The following is a 19,138-nucleotide window of genomic DNA, read 5'->3' on the forward strand; positions in this document are numbered from 1 at the left end:
TTTAGAAAGGCAGAGATTCTGACATTTTATCGAAAAGGAGGGATCTCTCCCCTTGTCACTATGACAAAGGGGTGAGTATAAAATAGTGAGGGTTGCTAGATTAGTTATTATTTACATGACTTAAAAATACCTATCTTTCTTCCTGTTTCACTCTGTTAGATCTCACCTAAGCTCAGACCCTCATAAGATGCTCCTCTCTGGTTGAATAAGCATTAAACTTTTGACTGCTTCTGAGCTTATTCTGTTTCTTATCTGTGCATGATTAATGTTCTGTGCTGGGAATCCCCTTTCACAATCTGCAATCTAAAGGGGTATATGCATAGCCAGATTAGCAACTTGAAAAAGTTTGGAAAATATTCTGTTAATGGTTGTTTGGGAGAATTTTCCACAGTTCATGGGTATTGTCATGTGGATATCTCTGTTCCAGAATGCATATGGTAAATTGACATGTCAAATGCAAGTTGACAGATTATTTCAAGCAGCTGTCCTCAACATAATGGGGTTTATTTTTCTCACAACTTCTTATGGCACTGCACAATATCTCTCGCACTTTGGTGCTGTGTTCTAACAATTTATATTGCAACTTTTGAGAAGAATTGTTTAAAGATTTTTAGTAATGGTGACCATATTGATCATTATTTATAAAAAATCTGGCAGCCCCTCCAAACAATATGCTCTCTGTAAAATTTGGTAAAAACTGGTCCACTGTCTTTTAAAAATTTCAAAAAGTATATGATGGATGATGCACAACAGTCACAGGGCCATACCATTAAAGACGTCCAAATTTTAGAAAAAGTCATCTGGGTACCCATTGATCCTAATAATCGGTTACCTGGGTACCCGATCAAAGGGAAATTATTTAACAAGTTAACATCACTGTCAAATCCCTCTTTCAGACTTTGTAAGGCACTGTGGGTTTGACCTTTTCCTGGTGCAACAAGTTGTTTAGTTTAACAAAATCGCTCTCCTCTAACATTTTTCAGTCATATAAACATCCACAAGTCACATTGATAAAGCCCATTACACTTAATATTTGGCACAGGTTTTTTTTCTTCAAATATAGACTGGTCTGCTACTTAAGATTTTATCAAACTATGAATCTGTGATGAATGGTTTCAAATTCAAGAAACCTGTCTGTTTTCTTGGAAATCTTTAATGTACAGTTACTATAAATAAGGAAGCTATTTGGCTTACGTTGCCAAATGGTCACATGTGTCAAAAATATTAGATCAGTAGATAGAGGTCTATGATGGATAAATGCACAGCAGCCAGTAGTTACACAACATGTGCTTGAAGCCGTTTTCTTTATTTTGTGTCTTGCTTGCTCCTGATATAACCAGATATAATCTTTGATATGAACTATGAAACATGTTTTATTTAACATGAACTAAATGGGTACCCTATGGCTAACTTTTTCTTACCTAAGTAATTGACCGCTCCAGTGGCTTAGTGGTTAGAGCATCTGCCTTGGAAGTTGGAAGTCATCAGTTTGAACCATGGCCCAGTCATACCAAAGACTTTAAAAAATGGTACTAACAGCTGCCTCGCTTGGCGCTCAGCATTAAGAGGTTAGTGTTAGGACTGGTCAGCCTGGTGTCAGGATAACGTGATTGGGTGGGACATAATGCTACATGTCTGTGGTATGATGCCCCAGTGCTAGACATCACTATAAACTGCGACACTGCAGACATCGTAGCAATATCACTGAAAAATTGTCAGAGCTGCATTAAAAAATCCTAATCACACACACACATATACCTGGGTAATTATGAACAGGGGGAGTACCTGTGTACCCTTCAACAGCTTTAACAATTGGGAATATTCTATAAAACCTGTCTTGAGTGGCCTCTGCTATGAGCAGCCACCTATCAGTTATGACCACAATCATCATGCAGGGATCGATTTTATTATCTGAATGCACTGTTGTCAGTGATCACCTGCAAAGTGTGACTAGCAACTATGATTTCTGGCAGACAAATGTATTTTGACACTGCTATGAACCATTGTTTTGCTATAAACAGATGGACTGTGATGACATTTATTTTATCTGTTATAACCATGACCACAGTGTGCTGATGTTTAGATTATTCTAACACAACATTACTATGCATGGCTGCATCACAAAAACAGATAAATACGACTGACCTATTTAATCCTTTGAAGCCATGACCATTGACAAGTGCTTGTGCTGTAAGAAAAAACAACAAATAAAAGCAATAATTGAATCTGGCTGTCAGATGCAGCTAACTGCCATAAGCTACAGACCATAAACCAGGTCAGAGTTCATGTCACTAACCACCATTGTAGTGCCTAAATCCTGTAAATCCCCATATTGATTAACCTTTAGTCTCTAAAAGGAGCTGTCGTGGATATACATAGCCAGTTCACAGGTTTGTATTGTGTATTTATCTTTGTGAAAAACTTAAAAACCCTGATAATGCCCTAACCAGAACTCTTTTGAAAGGGTTTCAATGTAGCAGTCGAATATAACATTTGCCATTGGAGTAGATCCATAATGACTTGGGGTAAATAACAATTGGTTATCATTTTCCAGATTTGATTGTCATTGTCAAAGGTTTGTGACTTTTGTTTATTTTTTTATGTTACTGTTATTTAAATCCACACAAGTCATCATCAGTTAACTGTCATGCAAACCTGTTACACTCTTTGATTATTGATTAAATCTCTTTATTTTTTTTTGGTGAATTAGGCATTTTGGTTTTGTCTTTAAATAAACTTATTTTGTTTCTGGATGGGTTAATTCTCTCATTTGATTTCATTCATTTATACATATACATTCCATATTTACCTAAAGTTTGATTAAAGCTGCTATTCATATCCAGAATGGGTAAGTGTTATAGCTAACTGTGCAATTTTTATATTACATCTGAAGTGAGCCTGAAATTTATCGACATGTCAAGTTAAACTAATGGACAGGAAAATAAATATTACGCTATTAATTTCAATATGCTAACCTACATCTACGCAGCAACTTCATATATAATTGATTAGTGTTGTATGATAGATGTATATCTTTTTTGCTGTACAAAATTAGCTAGAGATGAAATGATTAAAATATTTTTACAAAACATGTGAATAACCAATAAAATGCATGTACAGCAATTGTAGATAATTTCCCTTCTTATACCTTCATCATTTCGACCTTGAAAATTGTTAATGTTGCACGTACCTGTTGATAGAGGCCACCTATCTGAGAGACAGCTTTTTGCTGGCAGAAGGGGTGGTCTCACGAGAGAGGTTTTTACTGTATGCACACCATTATTAGAATTTTGATCCAACCCATGCATTCAGAGCATGGGGATGGAGACGCTAAGGCATAAATCTTTCATAGCAGGAAAGTGAGGTTGGAATAACTTAGAAAACTGCATTGATATGCCGCTAGTTGCATACTTTTAGTTTTTCTAGTTTTTGTTTTGTATTGTGCATAAACAATATTGTACTATACATAATAAATATTGTACTACATATAATCAGTATTGCTGTTTGTATAATGAATATTATACCATGCATAATCAATATTTTGCTATGTATTATCAATATTGTACTTTGCACAATCAGTATTTTACTGTGCATAATTAATATTGTACAATGCATGATCAGTATTGTACTATGCATAATAACATTGTACTGTGCATAATCAATATTGTACTGTGCATAATCAATATTGTACTATGCATAATAATATTGTACTGTGCATGATCAATATTGTTCTGTGCATAATCAATCTTGTACTGTACACAATCAGCACTGCACTATGCATAATCAGCATTGTACTATGCATGATCAACGTTCATAGTCAAGATTGTATTGTGGAAATGACATCTGTCTTCTCTCAGGCTTTCGATATAGTCCTTTTGCACAGACCCAGATATGCTGTAATATAATGCATGGACAGTTTGGTCTATGCAGTTTTTTAGGAGTAATCTGTAAAACAAATAGCAAAGACCAAGATCTGCTTGTGTGTTGTATGATGACAGATCTGGGTCAGTGTTGTTTGCAGTTAGACCTAACTTGTAAGTGAATATATATTGTTGTTACAGATTTATTTTTACTTAGACAAAACAGAACACAAAAAAATTATTTCAATTTCAGTCAATCTTCAGAAAAAATTTCTACAAGTTTTGCACATTTGTCCTGAAAAAATGTCGCCTTCCTAACTCAGAAATATACAAGGTAAGATATAATTATTTCAAAACAATAATATTCTAGAATGTACCAACAACTGAATAAGTAGCTTACTGTATATGCAAACAGAAAACCTTTATGAAATCAGAATTTACAAATTTCTAGATTTTACAAAGTATTGATTTAAATGCATGTTTTAATACCAGTACCTTTTAATCAATTCATGTTTTTGATTGGGAATTTGTTTATTTTTGTGGATATTAATATTTGTAGTTTTAGAAAGCAAAATGCTATTTTGATTGGTTCTTAGATGTATGTAGTGGATAAACAGGTTCCATTGTCTTCACAGATCATTGTTCATTGGACCTTGAAACTTGTATCTGGTACAGATCACATAATCAATGAGAAGCAATAACCCATCAATAATAGTGGAGCCACAGTAATTAAAGTTTACTTGTCTGTAGAAATTGGTGTAAGCATGTTCCACTGATATATTGAATTTGACCTTTCTACCCATCATTTTTTCCATCTGTTTATCTGTCAGACTGCCTTCACTTACAACTTTTATCTCTTATCTCATTGGATTCAGATCAAAATTTTGATACAGTTTTACATTGATCACAGTATTTGAGTTATTATTCTTGAACTGTATTACAGAGTTATGGGTCTTTTATAAGTATGATATTCCATTTCTAAACTCATTAAATAATGATTTTTTTCTTCTTCTCAGATTGGATTCTTGCTACAGTTTGTGTGTTTGCTATCAGTTGTTTTCCATATTCTTATGTCAGGTACATTTCTTTTCAGATGCAAGATGTGCGACCACCACCAATACCCTATATATACCAGACACCAACTGGGACTGATATTGACCTGAGGCTATGGAACAAAGGTGATCAGAAAGATAAATATGCTGAATGAACTATGAACTGTGTTAAATCAAAATACTGATTTTTTTATTTTAAAAGATGTAAAATAATATAATTGAATAAATGTAATTTAAACAGTACACAATGCACATTTCTCAGGGGGGCCCCAAGTGGCCGAGTGGTCTAGAGTGCTCTCTGTTACGGATCACTGCCATCTCACCTCTGTCTGCATGGGTTTGAGTCTAGGATTCGACCAATGTGGGTATGTGAGAAAGCTTGCCAGTAGCTTCTCGTGGGTCGGTGGTTCTTCCCGGGGTTTTCCCGGGTTCTTCCTCCACCATTAATACTGGCCGCCATACATAGCCTATCATGTGCTGAAAAATGGCGTTAAACCCTACAACAACAACAACAACAACATTTCTCAGGCCCCTTGAAAGCCCTTCTTTTACTCTGCCCAGACACAATGACATTGCCAACTGGTACATGTTAACAAGCTTGTAACTAAATTTAAAAATGTTGCTCATTAGAGCCAATTAGATAACTAGGTAGAAGCACATTATCAAAGACTTCATGAATATTTTTTACATTCATTAACACAACTGCTCCAGTTGCTTAGTGGTTAGAGTGTCCACCTCAGATGCAGGAGGTCACAGGACCAAACCCAGGCTGAGTTGTACCAAAGACTTATAAAAATGGTACTAACAGCTGCCTCGCTAGGCACTCAGCATTAAGAAGTTAGTATTAGAACTGGTCAGTCTGGTGTCAGGATAATGTGACTGGGTGGGACATCGTGCTACATGTCTGCAGCATGATGGCTCATTGCTAGACATCAGTATAAACTGCCACACTGCAGACATCGCAGCAGTATGACTGAAAAATGTTTAAAGCTACATTAAAAATCCAAATTACACACACATACACACATACATTCATACAGTGAACTTAGTATGACACTAGAGGTGTTTTTTGATGCGGATGCTATATTTAACTTAACATTATTTTGCATAATATTATCATCTCTTCCTCTACTTCATGTTTATTTCCAAGTTATTGGATCATACATTTATTTAGATACAAATGGCTTCTCATAGATTGAGAAGAACTCTCAATCATTTGACCAGAAGAGAACATATCCAAGACTTCATCACTACTGCAGCTTTGACATGGACTGACATCCCAGAAAACTGGATTTTCATTTAAGTTAGTTGCAAGGAACATTAGCGTATCTGATTCATTTTAAAAAAGCATTTTCTTCAGCAACACAAAGATAATGTGCAACATTCATCCATGGTAGAGTGTCATCTTAACATGACCTCAAAACAGCTGGTGTATCATGTGACATGAACATAGCAGACATTGTAGTTATCAAGCAACAGTTGGCCAAATTACACATGTCTGTTGCTTCACTGACAAATCATTGGAAGTGCATGCTGTGTTTTTGAGAGAATCAACATTTTGCCAAGCTTCATTGAGTCTGGATTTTATAGATACATTTCAGCCAATAGTGATTTGAGCCTTCAGTTGGCCCTTTCTTGGTGCTGGGATGCCAGCACACATGCCTTTCTCATACATAGCTATATGCAGTGCTTGTAGACAAATTCCTGCTGATGGACATTGTACCCAGCCATGTGCGCAAGGACATATTCAATTTTAAGCACATATATATTGCCTTTTTCCCAATCCTTGGAATGGATTTTTGCTCAGAAACAAATATGACCAGGATAGAAATCAGATTGTGGTGAAAGGGAATGACCTTGTTAAGCTGGCATACAAGTTATATCTGAATTTCGTAAGACCTTTTCCAAATTCTAAACCTCTTCTGTGAGGTCTACCTGTGTAGCAGACCTGAATTAGATCCATATGCTGACTGTATTGATAAACTGCATCAGAAATACAGTAGAACTGGGTTTTATGAATATCAAAATGCCTTTTCTTGTAAAGCTGTCCAGTATCTGATACAAAACAGTATCATTGTTGTATTCTTGGCTACTGAGTTATTTCTATCCATTTTCTCAGGCTGGAGGACAGAAGCATGCATTCATTTTGCAACAGTACCCTACACTAAGGTGGATTTTGCCTAGTACTAATATTAGTACCCTTACTCATACCTCGTGGACAGGGTACTAACATGAGCATATAAGTGTCAATGGAGCAAGCCAGGTGTGATTCACACCCGGTGCTCTTTTAGCGTAATAATAACACTTTGAACATATTCCTTGCATATAATCCAATAAATTGAGTAGTCCTCTTATTTAATACCGGAAGTGTCAAAAATCATTGAGAAATAGTTGTAATATCTCGTTTACCTTTTTAAGCCGATATTTTCGTTTAGATCATCGGCCATATTAGTTCAGATAATGATTACTTTTGTTCTCAGCCTCGTTTGTTTGTGTGCCATATAAGGACATTGACGCCTTATTTGGAAACATAAACAAATTGTAGTAAAGATTTGGCACCATTTGGGTCAGAAATTCCATGCATTAAAAGTAAATACGGTTTATCGGCAACTTTAAAATTCCACCAAGAAGCAATTATTTGCCACTTGATTGATAGTAACATAGCATAGGATATCCACATATGGTCTCACAAGCCTTACGTAGAAAAGGGGTCATGGCGAGAGTCTCGCGTTATCTGTCATGGCAGACAGGGCGAGGTTAGTGTAACCATGCCAGTTTATTTTATCTTGTAAGGGCTTAATAAATTCAAAATAAGCCAAACTTCTTTCACAATGTGATTATGTAGTAGATTTCTACACTGTTTGTTTTTCTGACTTTAGTGATGATTTTTTTTGCTCCATTACATGATATGGGATCAGTAGCCTCAGCTTGATTTGTTGTGGTTGAGGCTACGACATCGTAGCTAGATTTTGCCCAGCTAATGCCACAATTCCATTTAACTGTAATGATATTTACACTTACTAGGTATGAAAATAAACAACTTATTTATGCAACTAACTTTGGCTTTGGTCTCCATCCCAACCTACAAGAACTTCCCCCGGGTCATAACTTGGAAACTGTTGTGATGTATGTGGTATTTTATTCTTCTTATATGGTTAAAAATATTCATAAAAATATTCATCTAGTTGTCACAGTCACAAAATTAAGCTTTTAAGTTCAAAGAGCAGGGATCTCAATACAGGATTTTTATACACACACACACACACACACACACACACACACACACACACACACTGTCATATGGATTTTCCTGGTATCAGAATTTGGGAGTAGTAATCAGTGTTGTGTATGTGTGTTGAGAGATGTGTGTGGATATGCTCATGTGTGCTTTAAATGTATCAAAGAGCATTTTAAAAGGATGGTCTTTCAAAGAAGAAAAAAGTAGTAATATTTGCGAATTGAAGTGAATTTAAATAGCCACTAAGCAGAGCAAGCATTCAGGACTAAACTTTTAGTTTTTAAGTTCTGAACAACTGTGAATAAAAAAACTCATTAGGAATCAGGTAGTCAAGACTGTAGAAACCAGAATAAGCTGAGACATTCCTAGTCAAGTCTGTCAAAACAATAAGAAGCTGAGATATTCCTAGTCAAGTCTGTAGAAACCATAAGAAGCTAAAACATTCCTAGTCAAGTCTGTAGAAACCATAAGCAGCTGAAACATTCCTAGTCAAATCTGTTGAAACCATAGGAAGCTGGAACATTCCTAGTCAAGTCTGTTGCAACCATAAGAAGCTGAAACATTCCTAGTCAAGTCCTTAGAAACCATAAGAAGCTGAGATACTCCTAGTCAAGTCTGTAGAAACCAGAATAAGCTGAGACATTCCTAGTCAAGTCTGTCAAAACAATAAGCTGAGATATTCCTAGTCAAGTCTGTAGAAACCATAAGAAGCTAAAACATTCCTAGTCAAGTCTGTAGAAACCATAAGAAGCTGAAACATTCCTAGTCAAATCTGTAGATACCATAAGCAGCTGAAAAAATTCCTAGTCAAGTCCTTAGAAACCATAAGAAGCTGAAACATTCCTAGTCAAGTCCATAAAAACCATAAGAAGCTGAGACATCATGCTGTAGACACATGGGAAAATATACAAGAAGACGGAGTTCTCAGTACCCCATTCCCTGCCTAAATATCTGTCAGGATTCAGAATTATATTTTGAATATTTCATAAATAGGAAGTTAATATTTGCAGGATATGCAGGGAAGTGATAGGAATTACAAGTTTGCTTAGGGAACAAAAAATTGTGATGAATGGATATGATCAGATTAAAAGTTGAAAATATTAAAAATATTGGAACTGAAGAAAGCAAGAGACTTTCTACACCACTTGTCTAATATGGGTACCATATTTTATAGAGATACAGTAAAGCCTGATTAGAGTGATCTATTTTAAGAGTGAGCACCTGTCATCTGTGACTAAACTCATGATGCACAGATTGATTTTATTATTTAACTGTCATGAGTAACCACCTGCTGAATATGACCAGTAGCCATGATTTTTTGGCAAAAGCTGTTTTTCAGTACTGTTATTATAATTGTCCAGATTGGAAAAAAAATATAAGAAACACTTCGAACCATTTTTTAAGCCTTTATCATTGCTATCATTGAGGAGGGTCTGCAGGTGGAGTACTTATTGTTTTGACCCCAAATAAAAAAAAGAAGGAATGAATGATTCTAGTCTCACTTCTGATGTCTTTACAGGTAGTGTTGTATGCTACAGACCATAAACTAGTCCATGACACTAGGAGCCATTTTAGTGCTGATGTCATGTAAACCTCCATTATGATTAAGCAGTCATGAATGTAATAGTCACTTCCAGAGGTCATATTTTTTTCTGTTGTGGTAACCTGTACTCTGCTGATAATATTATAATGAGATATCTTTTTACCTGGTTTCACAGGAAAAGCACATTGCTTGGTTTTGTAGTTAATATATAATGCTTGAGGTGAATGAGGTCTTAGTGTCTTAATCAGTTACTGGTGTTTTTCTGGGTATGTTAATACGTTAGGCTGAACATAGCTGTTGTTTTTTTAAATTATATATTACAGTGTTTAAAACTCACACAACAAGCCAGTAGTAATTGTGTCAGAGATCTTGTCATCATTTCATCCCAACATGTGGCTTATGTTTATTTGTATCAAGTTGACCCATTTAAGTCGTGCGGGAAATTAACCTTTGGATTATTTCTTGTGTTTGGAAGAGTTAATTTAGTCTTTTGATTTAATTGGTACTTTTATATTTACCCAAGCACTAATCAGGATCATTCGATAACAGTGTGTGACATATTTTTATATATATAAATGAATAAAAGCATATATAAAAAGCATGTGCTATATGTGATTGTTCTATAATTGATACATATCATTGTTGCTTATCAAATTATTCGAGATGAATAAATGTGATATTTTGACAAGAATTTTGACTATAGAATAAAATATGTGTACAGTAATGGTGGGTATATTCCCTTCTTAAACCCAGTTGAATTTTGACCTTGAAGTCTGGCAGTCCAGGACAGACCTGTTGTGAGAGATCAGATGTCTTGAGAAGCCACTTTTTGTTGGCAGAAGGGGTGGTTTCTCAAGAGAAATTTTTGCCCCTGGAAACAAAATTATGGATAATGGATAAATAAATGGACAGATAAATGGAAACAGAGTAAAAGCTCTGAAACTGAAGAATTGTGAATACTATAAGGCACATCTAGACCTCTAGTCTAATATGTTTATCAAGATTTTTAGACATGTATAGAACTTGTATTAGCTAGTCAAGGGTTGGCCCTCCACTTTGTTCTACATCACCCCTTGGCATATTAGCTAACTGAAATGGTATCTACTGCTATGCAGTTTGATTGAATGCAGCTGAAGGAAACTGGTCCAATCAGATCCCTTGTTACATTTAAATTGGGAGATTATTTGGAATAATCATGATAGCTGCCTCTGTACATAATGACATGCATGTTGTATGTAATGTTCTCCAATTGAAACATTTAAGGCAACTTTTAATTCTGAGTGATTGCATGTGGACATCATGAAAATTGCCTTGTTGAATATCTAACAGGTCACAATGAGGTCTCTGATTGATTTCACTTGTTATGGGCAGGGAACAAAGTGGATTGACTACCCTTGACTAGGGAAGACACATAGAACCAAACTGGATTTGTACTCTTGATAAAAAGTGAATGATGGATGGCTGGATGAACAGAAAAATAGACGGAAATGTAACAAATATTGAAAATGAAGAAGTATAAATAGCAAAAGGTATATTTGTACCAGTATAATATGTGTACCAAATTTTAAAGAGATTTCATAAACAGTTTTGGTATTTTGCCACAGAACTGAAGCATGGATAGTTTAAAAATTAACGAACAGACAAATGGAGGGGAAAAAAAGTGGAAACTGAAAATTTTTAAAAGGCATATCTGGACCTTTAGTCTAATATGTGTACACAAGTTAAATAGAAATATCTTGAATGGTTTTGGAGTTATGCTCAGGAAACAAGAGTGAATGGTGGATGTATGGATGGATTAAGAGAGAATTTTTTTTTAAAATAATGAAACTGAATAGCTAGGCATATTAAAAGGTACATAAATACCGTTAGTTAAATATAAATACCAGGTTTTGCCGAGATATCTTAAACGGTTTTGAGTTGTGTTTTTTTACAGAAATGAAGCATAGCTGAAATATGAAAAATATAGAAACTGTTGATTTGTGAATTCCAAAAGATGCATGGACCACTACTTCAATATATGTACCAAGTTTCATAGAGATATCTTGAACATTTTCTTGTTATTGGGTGATTGATACAGAAGAGGGACAAATTTATTATTAGAATTTCATGTCATCTCCATTTCACACAGACCTGATCAACAACTGTTTGCCAATCCTGAGTAACATACTTGAGAAGGAGGCCAGGGGTTGGTTCGTCCCATTTAGACAGAAGCTTGTCAGGGATCTAAAAGGTCAGTATAAACACACAGTTACATACAATATCTCATGTAAGTGTTCATGAAATTTATGAAAAGGGTGTAGAATATTATTGCAAAGTACTATGTACAAAAAGTGAGACAGAGCATTACTGTTCTAGTGGTTGCATTACTGGCACTATCATTATCTTCAGTTTTGTTTAGAATTATAAACACCCACCATCAAGTGGAGTATATCATGATGTTGTCCATTCAGTTCCCTATTTTGTCTTAACACATAACTTTAGTTCTCCACCTTCAGTCATTATGAAACTATAAAACACGTGTTTGTGACAAGAAAACCCCCCACTGACTTTGTGATTCAGAGGTCAAGGTCATATGGATGGAAAAAAGGAAAACAGTTTCCAAATAACATCTTGACATGTAAACCAGATAAACTTGACCAAACTTTGTAGATAGATTGTATTTGAAATGAGAAAGTCAGCTATGGATTTTTGTATCAGAAGGTCAAAAGTCAAGGTCATGATGGCTGTAAGAAAAGAAATGGCTTTTGCATAAAATCTTGAGTTCTTGAAAACTAGTATTGACCACACTTTGTAGGTGGCTTGCATTTGAGACAAGGTAGACACTATTCCTTTTTGGGTCAGATGTCTATATCAGTGTGATTAAAGGAAGGAAAATATGATTTCCACAAAACATTTTAATTCCTATGCCACAAAATATGACCAGACCTTGTTGATTGCTTGCATTTGAGACAAGGAAGACACATATTGATTTTAATATTAAAAGGTCACAGAGCAAGGTTGGAAGAAATCCAAAATGGAAAATAGTTTCCACAAATTACATACAGTCCTACGCTACAGACCATGATCACAGTTCAGCAAAATAATTTAACATGGTGGGTATGTAATGTACCACTTTATGGTAGTGTTGCTTTTGTTTGTGCTTGACATGTAGGTTATAGCCTTAGTGTGTAACATGAGCAAGAAGTAATGAGTGGCATATGGTATTATTCAATGACTCATAAACATTTCACGTCTTGTAACTTTTTCTTATCACATGAAGGCAAATATTTGGGATTTCTGAAGGATGTTGGTGTTTGATATCCTTTTTGTAGCAGTTTAGAATTATTTTTGATTTGAGATTATAATTTATAGATGTGAATGTCATGTAATAAAATTATTTAAAAAACAATTTGTACTAATTAATGATTTAGAGAAGTTATAGTGCTAAACAAAATCTGATAGCCTGACACTGGTGCCCCTCTAATTTTAGATTTCCATTGGGCTTGTCGAAAAAATCTAAATTGCCTGAGGAAACTTTGATCAACAGAATGAAATGTGTAAATGTTTTTTTCAAGGTCTTGACAGACCTGCCATAACACAGCTCAATCTAAAATCAGATCACATCTGTCGTACGTGAAATTGAGATCTGATTTTAATAAAATTGAAGCATGGTGTGTCATGCTAAAAATATGATTTTGTATTCCCATACCCCCTGACATGGTCATGTTTCAAGAAAACACACTTTTTAGTAATCTTCAAAAATAGAAAGAAAAAAAACCCACCACTTTCAGTGTATGTCCATTACATGTAGCATGTATAAATAGCAAACAGTCATGATTACAGTGAATGTAAAACTATCACTTGTGCTGTTTAAATAGCAGCAATTAAAGTCAAAGAGGTCAGTTATAAAGCACCATTTCACATATTACTTAATTGCCTGACAATAGCTAGTGAGATGTGTTTGAACCTGCAGTAGATGAGCCTATTGTGCTAATTTACATAGGTAGGATCAGGAAGTGGAACAACCCATTATAGGTAATCAAGAGATGTGTGTAGGAGAACAAATGTTATTGCATATCGTTGCCTTGAATGAGAATGTTTAAGCCATATGAATTATATTTTTGATAAACTTATGAACAGCAGCAACATTTCTTTGAAGACAGATTTTACTGCATATAAAATGAAAAACATGATCATTTCGGTTGTCAGAATAGTGTTCAAGTGTAATTAATTTTTGAAGCCAATTTAGGAAGCAATTAACTATCAGCAAAGCCCAACAAAAATAAATTTCAGAACTCTTGGTTGATGGAGTTTTACTTTTTGAATCATGACAGCACAAAAAATGATGGGGTGGGGCTACAGTTCATGAGCTTTGGAGAAAGTTTTGGATTAATTCTGAATCATTCTGAAATCTGCCACTTATACAATACATTTTCTTTTGTAATAACTGTTTACGTAGTATTTTGGTATTATTTGTAGCAAGTCTAGAATGAATAAAGCTTCAAAATAGAAATATTGCTGACCCTATTTTTGCTAGGGCAAATATACCATTTTTACATAGAGGTTCAATAGGGAAAAATGAAATACATGTAATTATTAGTTTTGGCAAGGTAAGTGTTTTATAAATCATAAATTGTTTATATATTTTCTTTGAAAATCAAATCTGAACAAACTCAATTATCCTACATCAGTTTGAGTGCAATTCTTGGTCAGGTTGCTGGCAGTGAAACTTTCTTAGGGTCATATTGGAAACAAGTCAGTTTTGATTAGTATGAAAAAGTTAGACAATTGCAGCTTTCTAACTCAGATTTAAAGGTAAAATATAAAATCTCAGTTTCAAATCAGCTTTTTCAAGACTGAAATACATCTGTAAATTATATTGCTTTAATTACAAGTTATCAGTAGCCCTATCTACTGTGACAAATACTTAAAAGAACAACTACCAATGTGTGTTACAAAGCTCCTATCGACAGTGTTTCTCAGCTTCATTTAATTGGTGGTCAAGATCAAGTAGGTCATTGAGCTATGCAGAATGGTTTGCACTACTTGAATGAAATTTTTTTTTTTATGCCTTATTTGAGCAGTTAAAAGTAAAAGGTATTAAATGTGCACTTTGGTATATCTTTGTTGTGCCAAAGCTTGGCTATATATTAAAAGATGCATTACATGGCATACCTTGGGTTGTTTATTAACGAGCTCCCACCCCACTTCTTAAAACAAATGTTGCGGATATTGTGATTACTTCCATCTGTCATGTTATTTCCTTCATCAGTTCTTGACAAAACATTTATATTACCTGGGTGCAATGCTTACCTCATTTGTTTAAAGTGATGTGACATGTATTTTGTTTCAAGCTCTGACCCACACACACCTCTTTGGCCCTAGGGAGGGATGAAAAGATCAAAAAGTGCAATTACTGCTGCAGTATATTTTAATATTTTATATAGGAAATTGACAACCATGGATGGAATTTTCAGACTAGAAGGACAAATCCAGATAAGTTGCTGACTTTGGCCTAGGGTTTGTCCTTACCTCTCAAAAGATTTGCCCCCAGGGTCATAACTTGGAAACTTTTGGCATCTGTATCATGCAACATATTGTGAATTAAAAGATAAATGTTGATGAGCTCATTACTTGGCCCCTGTGTCATAAACTTTAGAGGTCAGCACCCAGTTTATCTATATAAAACTTATTGGATGCAAAAAAATTCAAATTCATAAATACAGTTGACATTGTTCCTGGGTCTGTACATATTCTTCTATCTCTTCCATTAGTTAGCCACAGGGTCATAACTTGAACGTATTGAAATCTCCAGATTATAACCATATAAATAATAACTTGGCATGCAAAGATAAATGCACATATGCAGCTGACATAACCCCCAAAGTCCATCCTGTACCTCCAGGTACATAATCTCAGAGTCATAACTTAGCATTTGTCGAGATTCCAACTCTATAACCATATATTTACTTGATGGTCATGATGGTCTTTTGATGAACCAACACCAGCCCTATTGGTATTTTTACCCCTGTAACATTAATTGGAAACTATCAAGAACTGTATGAAATGTATGTATTTACTTGATATGTAAGGGTAAGTTGCATATATGCAGCTAAAATGTGCCCCTTGGTTTGTAATGACATTCAGTGACTTATCTAAAAGACTCAAATTGGTCAAAATGGGTTAGTGTCTCAATTTGTAGCAAGCATTTTACAAGCACATACCCTCTTTCAACATGTTCATGAGTATCGTAGATACTTACATTTTAGAATTTTCTGTATGCATTTGTCTACCTGTTTGCCTATATGTGTGCCCCTTTCATGTAAAGATAAAATTCCACCGATTTCTTTACCTTTCAAATTTTTTGAACAAATATTAACATATTTACTAATTTAATCTTTCAGGTGAAGGCTTGTCAAAGGAAGAACTTTTGAAGGTATGTTGTTTGAATGTCAATTACAAAAGTGTACTTGCTTGTGGTGTACTGAATTTACTCAACTCTTTCAGGAGTACAGTTTCAAATGCAGGGAATGTACAATCATGTTTTTGGATGGTTAAGCTAATTATCTTTTTCAACATCCATAGATTTAGGATAAATAAATGATTCCCAGCAATACTGTCAAAAACTTCATATTTGGTATTAGGGTGGGGCAAGATGAACCTTTCTTCCTGTTTCTGTAGTTGATTGATTAACATATGTGTTTACAATGCATTTATAACAGATTAACAATTTTAGTCATTATATCAGTTGATCCTGACAGCTTTTGATATAAATATTTATTGTTTGCATATCAATTGTTCCTCACATCTTTGATGTAAATGATATTTCTAAACAAAAAAATATTTGCATTGAAACCACAATTTGTCAATGTTGGTGAAATCCAAATTCATGTCAGAAGTGCCACACATGATGATCTCATTTGTATTAGATTAAACCGCCACACATGAAGGTCTCATTTGTATATAATTAAATTGTCATGCATGATGATCTCCTTTGTTTAAGAATAAACTTTTATTAGATTAAATTGCCATGGATGGTGATCTAATTTTTATAAGATTAAATTGTCATGCATGGTGATTTAATTTTTATAAGATTAAATTGTCATGCATGGTGATCTAATTTTTATAAGATTAAATTGCCATGCATGATGATTTAATTTTTATTGGATTAAATTGCCATGCATGGTGATTTAATTTTTATTGGATTAAATTGCCGTGCATAATGATTTGATTTTTATAAGATTAAATTGTCATGCATGGTGATATAATTTTTATAAGATTAAATTGTCATGCATGGTGATTTAATTTTTATAAGATTAAATTACCATGCATGATGATCTAATTTTTATAAGATTAAATTGTCATGCATGGTGATATAATTTTTATAAGATTAAATTGCCATGCATGATGATCTAATTTTTATAAGATTAAATTGTCATGCATGGTGATATAATTTTTATAAGATTAAATTGCCATGCATGATGATCTAATTTTTATAAGATTAAATTGTCATGCATGATGATCTAATTTTTATAAGATTTAATTACCATGCATGATGATCTAATTTTTATAAGATTAAATTGCCTTGGATGGTGATCTGATTTTTTATAAGATTAAATTGTCATGCATGATGATTTAATTTTTGTTGGATTAAATTGCCATGCATGATGATTTCATTTTTATAAGATTTAATTACCATGCATGATGATCTAATTTTTATAAGATTAAATTGCCTTGGATGGTGATCTGATTTTTTATAAGATTAAATTGTCATGCATGATGATTTAATTTTTATTGGATCAAATTGCCATGCATGATGATTTAATTTTTATAAGATTTAATTACCATGCATGATGATCTAATTTTTATAAGATTTAATTACCATGCATGATGATCTAATTTTTATAAGATTAAATTGCCATGTTTGATGATCTAATTTTTATGAGATTAAATTGTCATGCATGATGATCTAATTTTTATGAGATTAAATTGCCATACATGATGATCTAATTTTTATCAGATTAAATTGCCATGCATGATGATGTAATTTTTATGAGATTAAATTGCCATGCATGATGATCTAATTTTTATAAGATTAAATTACCATGCATGATGATCTAATTTTTATGAGATTAAACTGCTTCAGCTTAATCAATAGACAACTAACACCTTAATGCAAAATATTCTCTTTCTAGTAGTGCTGGGTATGAGAGACTAAATAATTAATCAGTGTTTGATTTGTAGTGAACCAATCATAAAGTAGCATACATTGTCAACATGATTTATTTGTATTTAAGCAGTGTCTTGTTTTTACAAATCAAACTGCTCACTCTTTTTCCCTCTTACTCTCCAGCTTGAATATTAAAAGAGAAATGACCTTCTTGGGTAAATGTACAAAACTAACTTCATTTACATAAATGGAAAAGCAGTATAAAACTTGACCTTTCAGAATGGGATTGTAGAAAAACTAAACAAGGGGCATATGTAAAGGTAAACAATACTCAGATATAGTAATTTATGAAACCAATATAGTTTTATTGGAATAATGAACGACATCTGTTAGATAATATTTCTAATGCAGTCAGTGTATACATTTTATAAATTGCTAATGCAGTGTCAACATTTTATAAATTGATAATACAGTCAGTGCAGATTTTTTATAAATTGATAATACAGTCAGTGTATACTTTTTATAAATTGCCAATGCAATCAATATATATTTTTATAACTTGCTTTTGTAGTGTTTACTTTAATGACTTGCTAATCCAGTCAGTGTATACTTTTATAATTTGCTCATGTAGTCATTATATACTTTTATAACTTGCTAATGTGGTCACTGTATACATTTTATAAATTGCTAATGCAGTATGAACTTTTTAGAAACTGATAATACAATCAGTGTACACTTACTAATGCAGTCAGTGTATATTTTTTATAAATTGCTAAATCAGTCGGTGTATAATTTTTATAACATTTGTAAAGGCCTTTTAGGATTAAGTCTAGCATTATCATGTGACTTAATGAGGGGCTAGCTATGGATTCAAATGATTTTCAGCATTGAATTAAATGTTATTGGGAAATAAAGCTTATGTCTTCCACTTTAACAATTTTTGAAATCTTTTTAGGGAATGTTGTGCATTATTCACTTTGCAACTATTAATTTCAAAATGACACTTCTTACTGAAAAAGAAACAAATTTTTCTTTATCGCACAAATTGATCAATGTTAACTTAAACTATATGTGCTATAAAACTGAAGAGATTGTAATTTTCAGACATTAGTCAACAATACTGGTACATATTTGTGAAACTATGGTTGTTAATCATAGAACCACACAACTCTTTACAGGTTTTTTTGTAGGCAGTGTAAATTTTCTTTGTGTTTGACATTCAAATATTGGTCATTGATTTGAATGAAATTAATTTTCTATTTTTTTATGCAAGCTGTATTGACTGAAGTCTGATTT

General features: G+C 33.6%; 1 protein-coding gene across 2 annotated transcripts in view; it reads left to right on the forward strand.

Moving 5' to 3' along the window:
* Positions 1 to 19,138, forward strand: part of LOC149802990 (uncharacterized) — a 316,457-nt gene that overhangs the window by 43,131 nt on the left and 254,188 nt on the right. For both annotated transcript variants that reach the window (XM_089952526.1, XM_089952525.1), the window contains exons 9-12: positions 4,114 to 4,194; positions 4,954 to 5,038; positions 11,822 to 11,923; positions 16,077 to 16,108. In XM_089952526.1, coding sequence (XP_089808652.1) covers positions 4,114 to 4,194; positions 4,954 to 5,038; positions 11,822 to 11,923; positions 16,077 to 16,108 — 300 coding nt within the window. The remainder of the gene's footprint in view (positions 1 to 4,113; positions 4,195 to 4,953; positions 5,039 to 11,821; positions 11,924 to 16,076; positions 16,109 to 19,138) is intronic.

Source organism: Sinohyriopsis cumingii, chromosome 3 (assembly GCF_028554795.1).
Source record: "Sinohyriopsis cumingii isolate HCF-2022 chromosome 3, ASM2855479v2, whole genome shotgun sequence".
In the NCBI taxonomy this organism is placed as follows: domain Eukaryota; kingdom Metazoa; phylum Mollusca; class Bivalvia; order Unionida; family Unionidae; genus Sinohyriopsis; species Sinohyriopsis cumingii.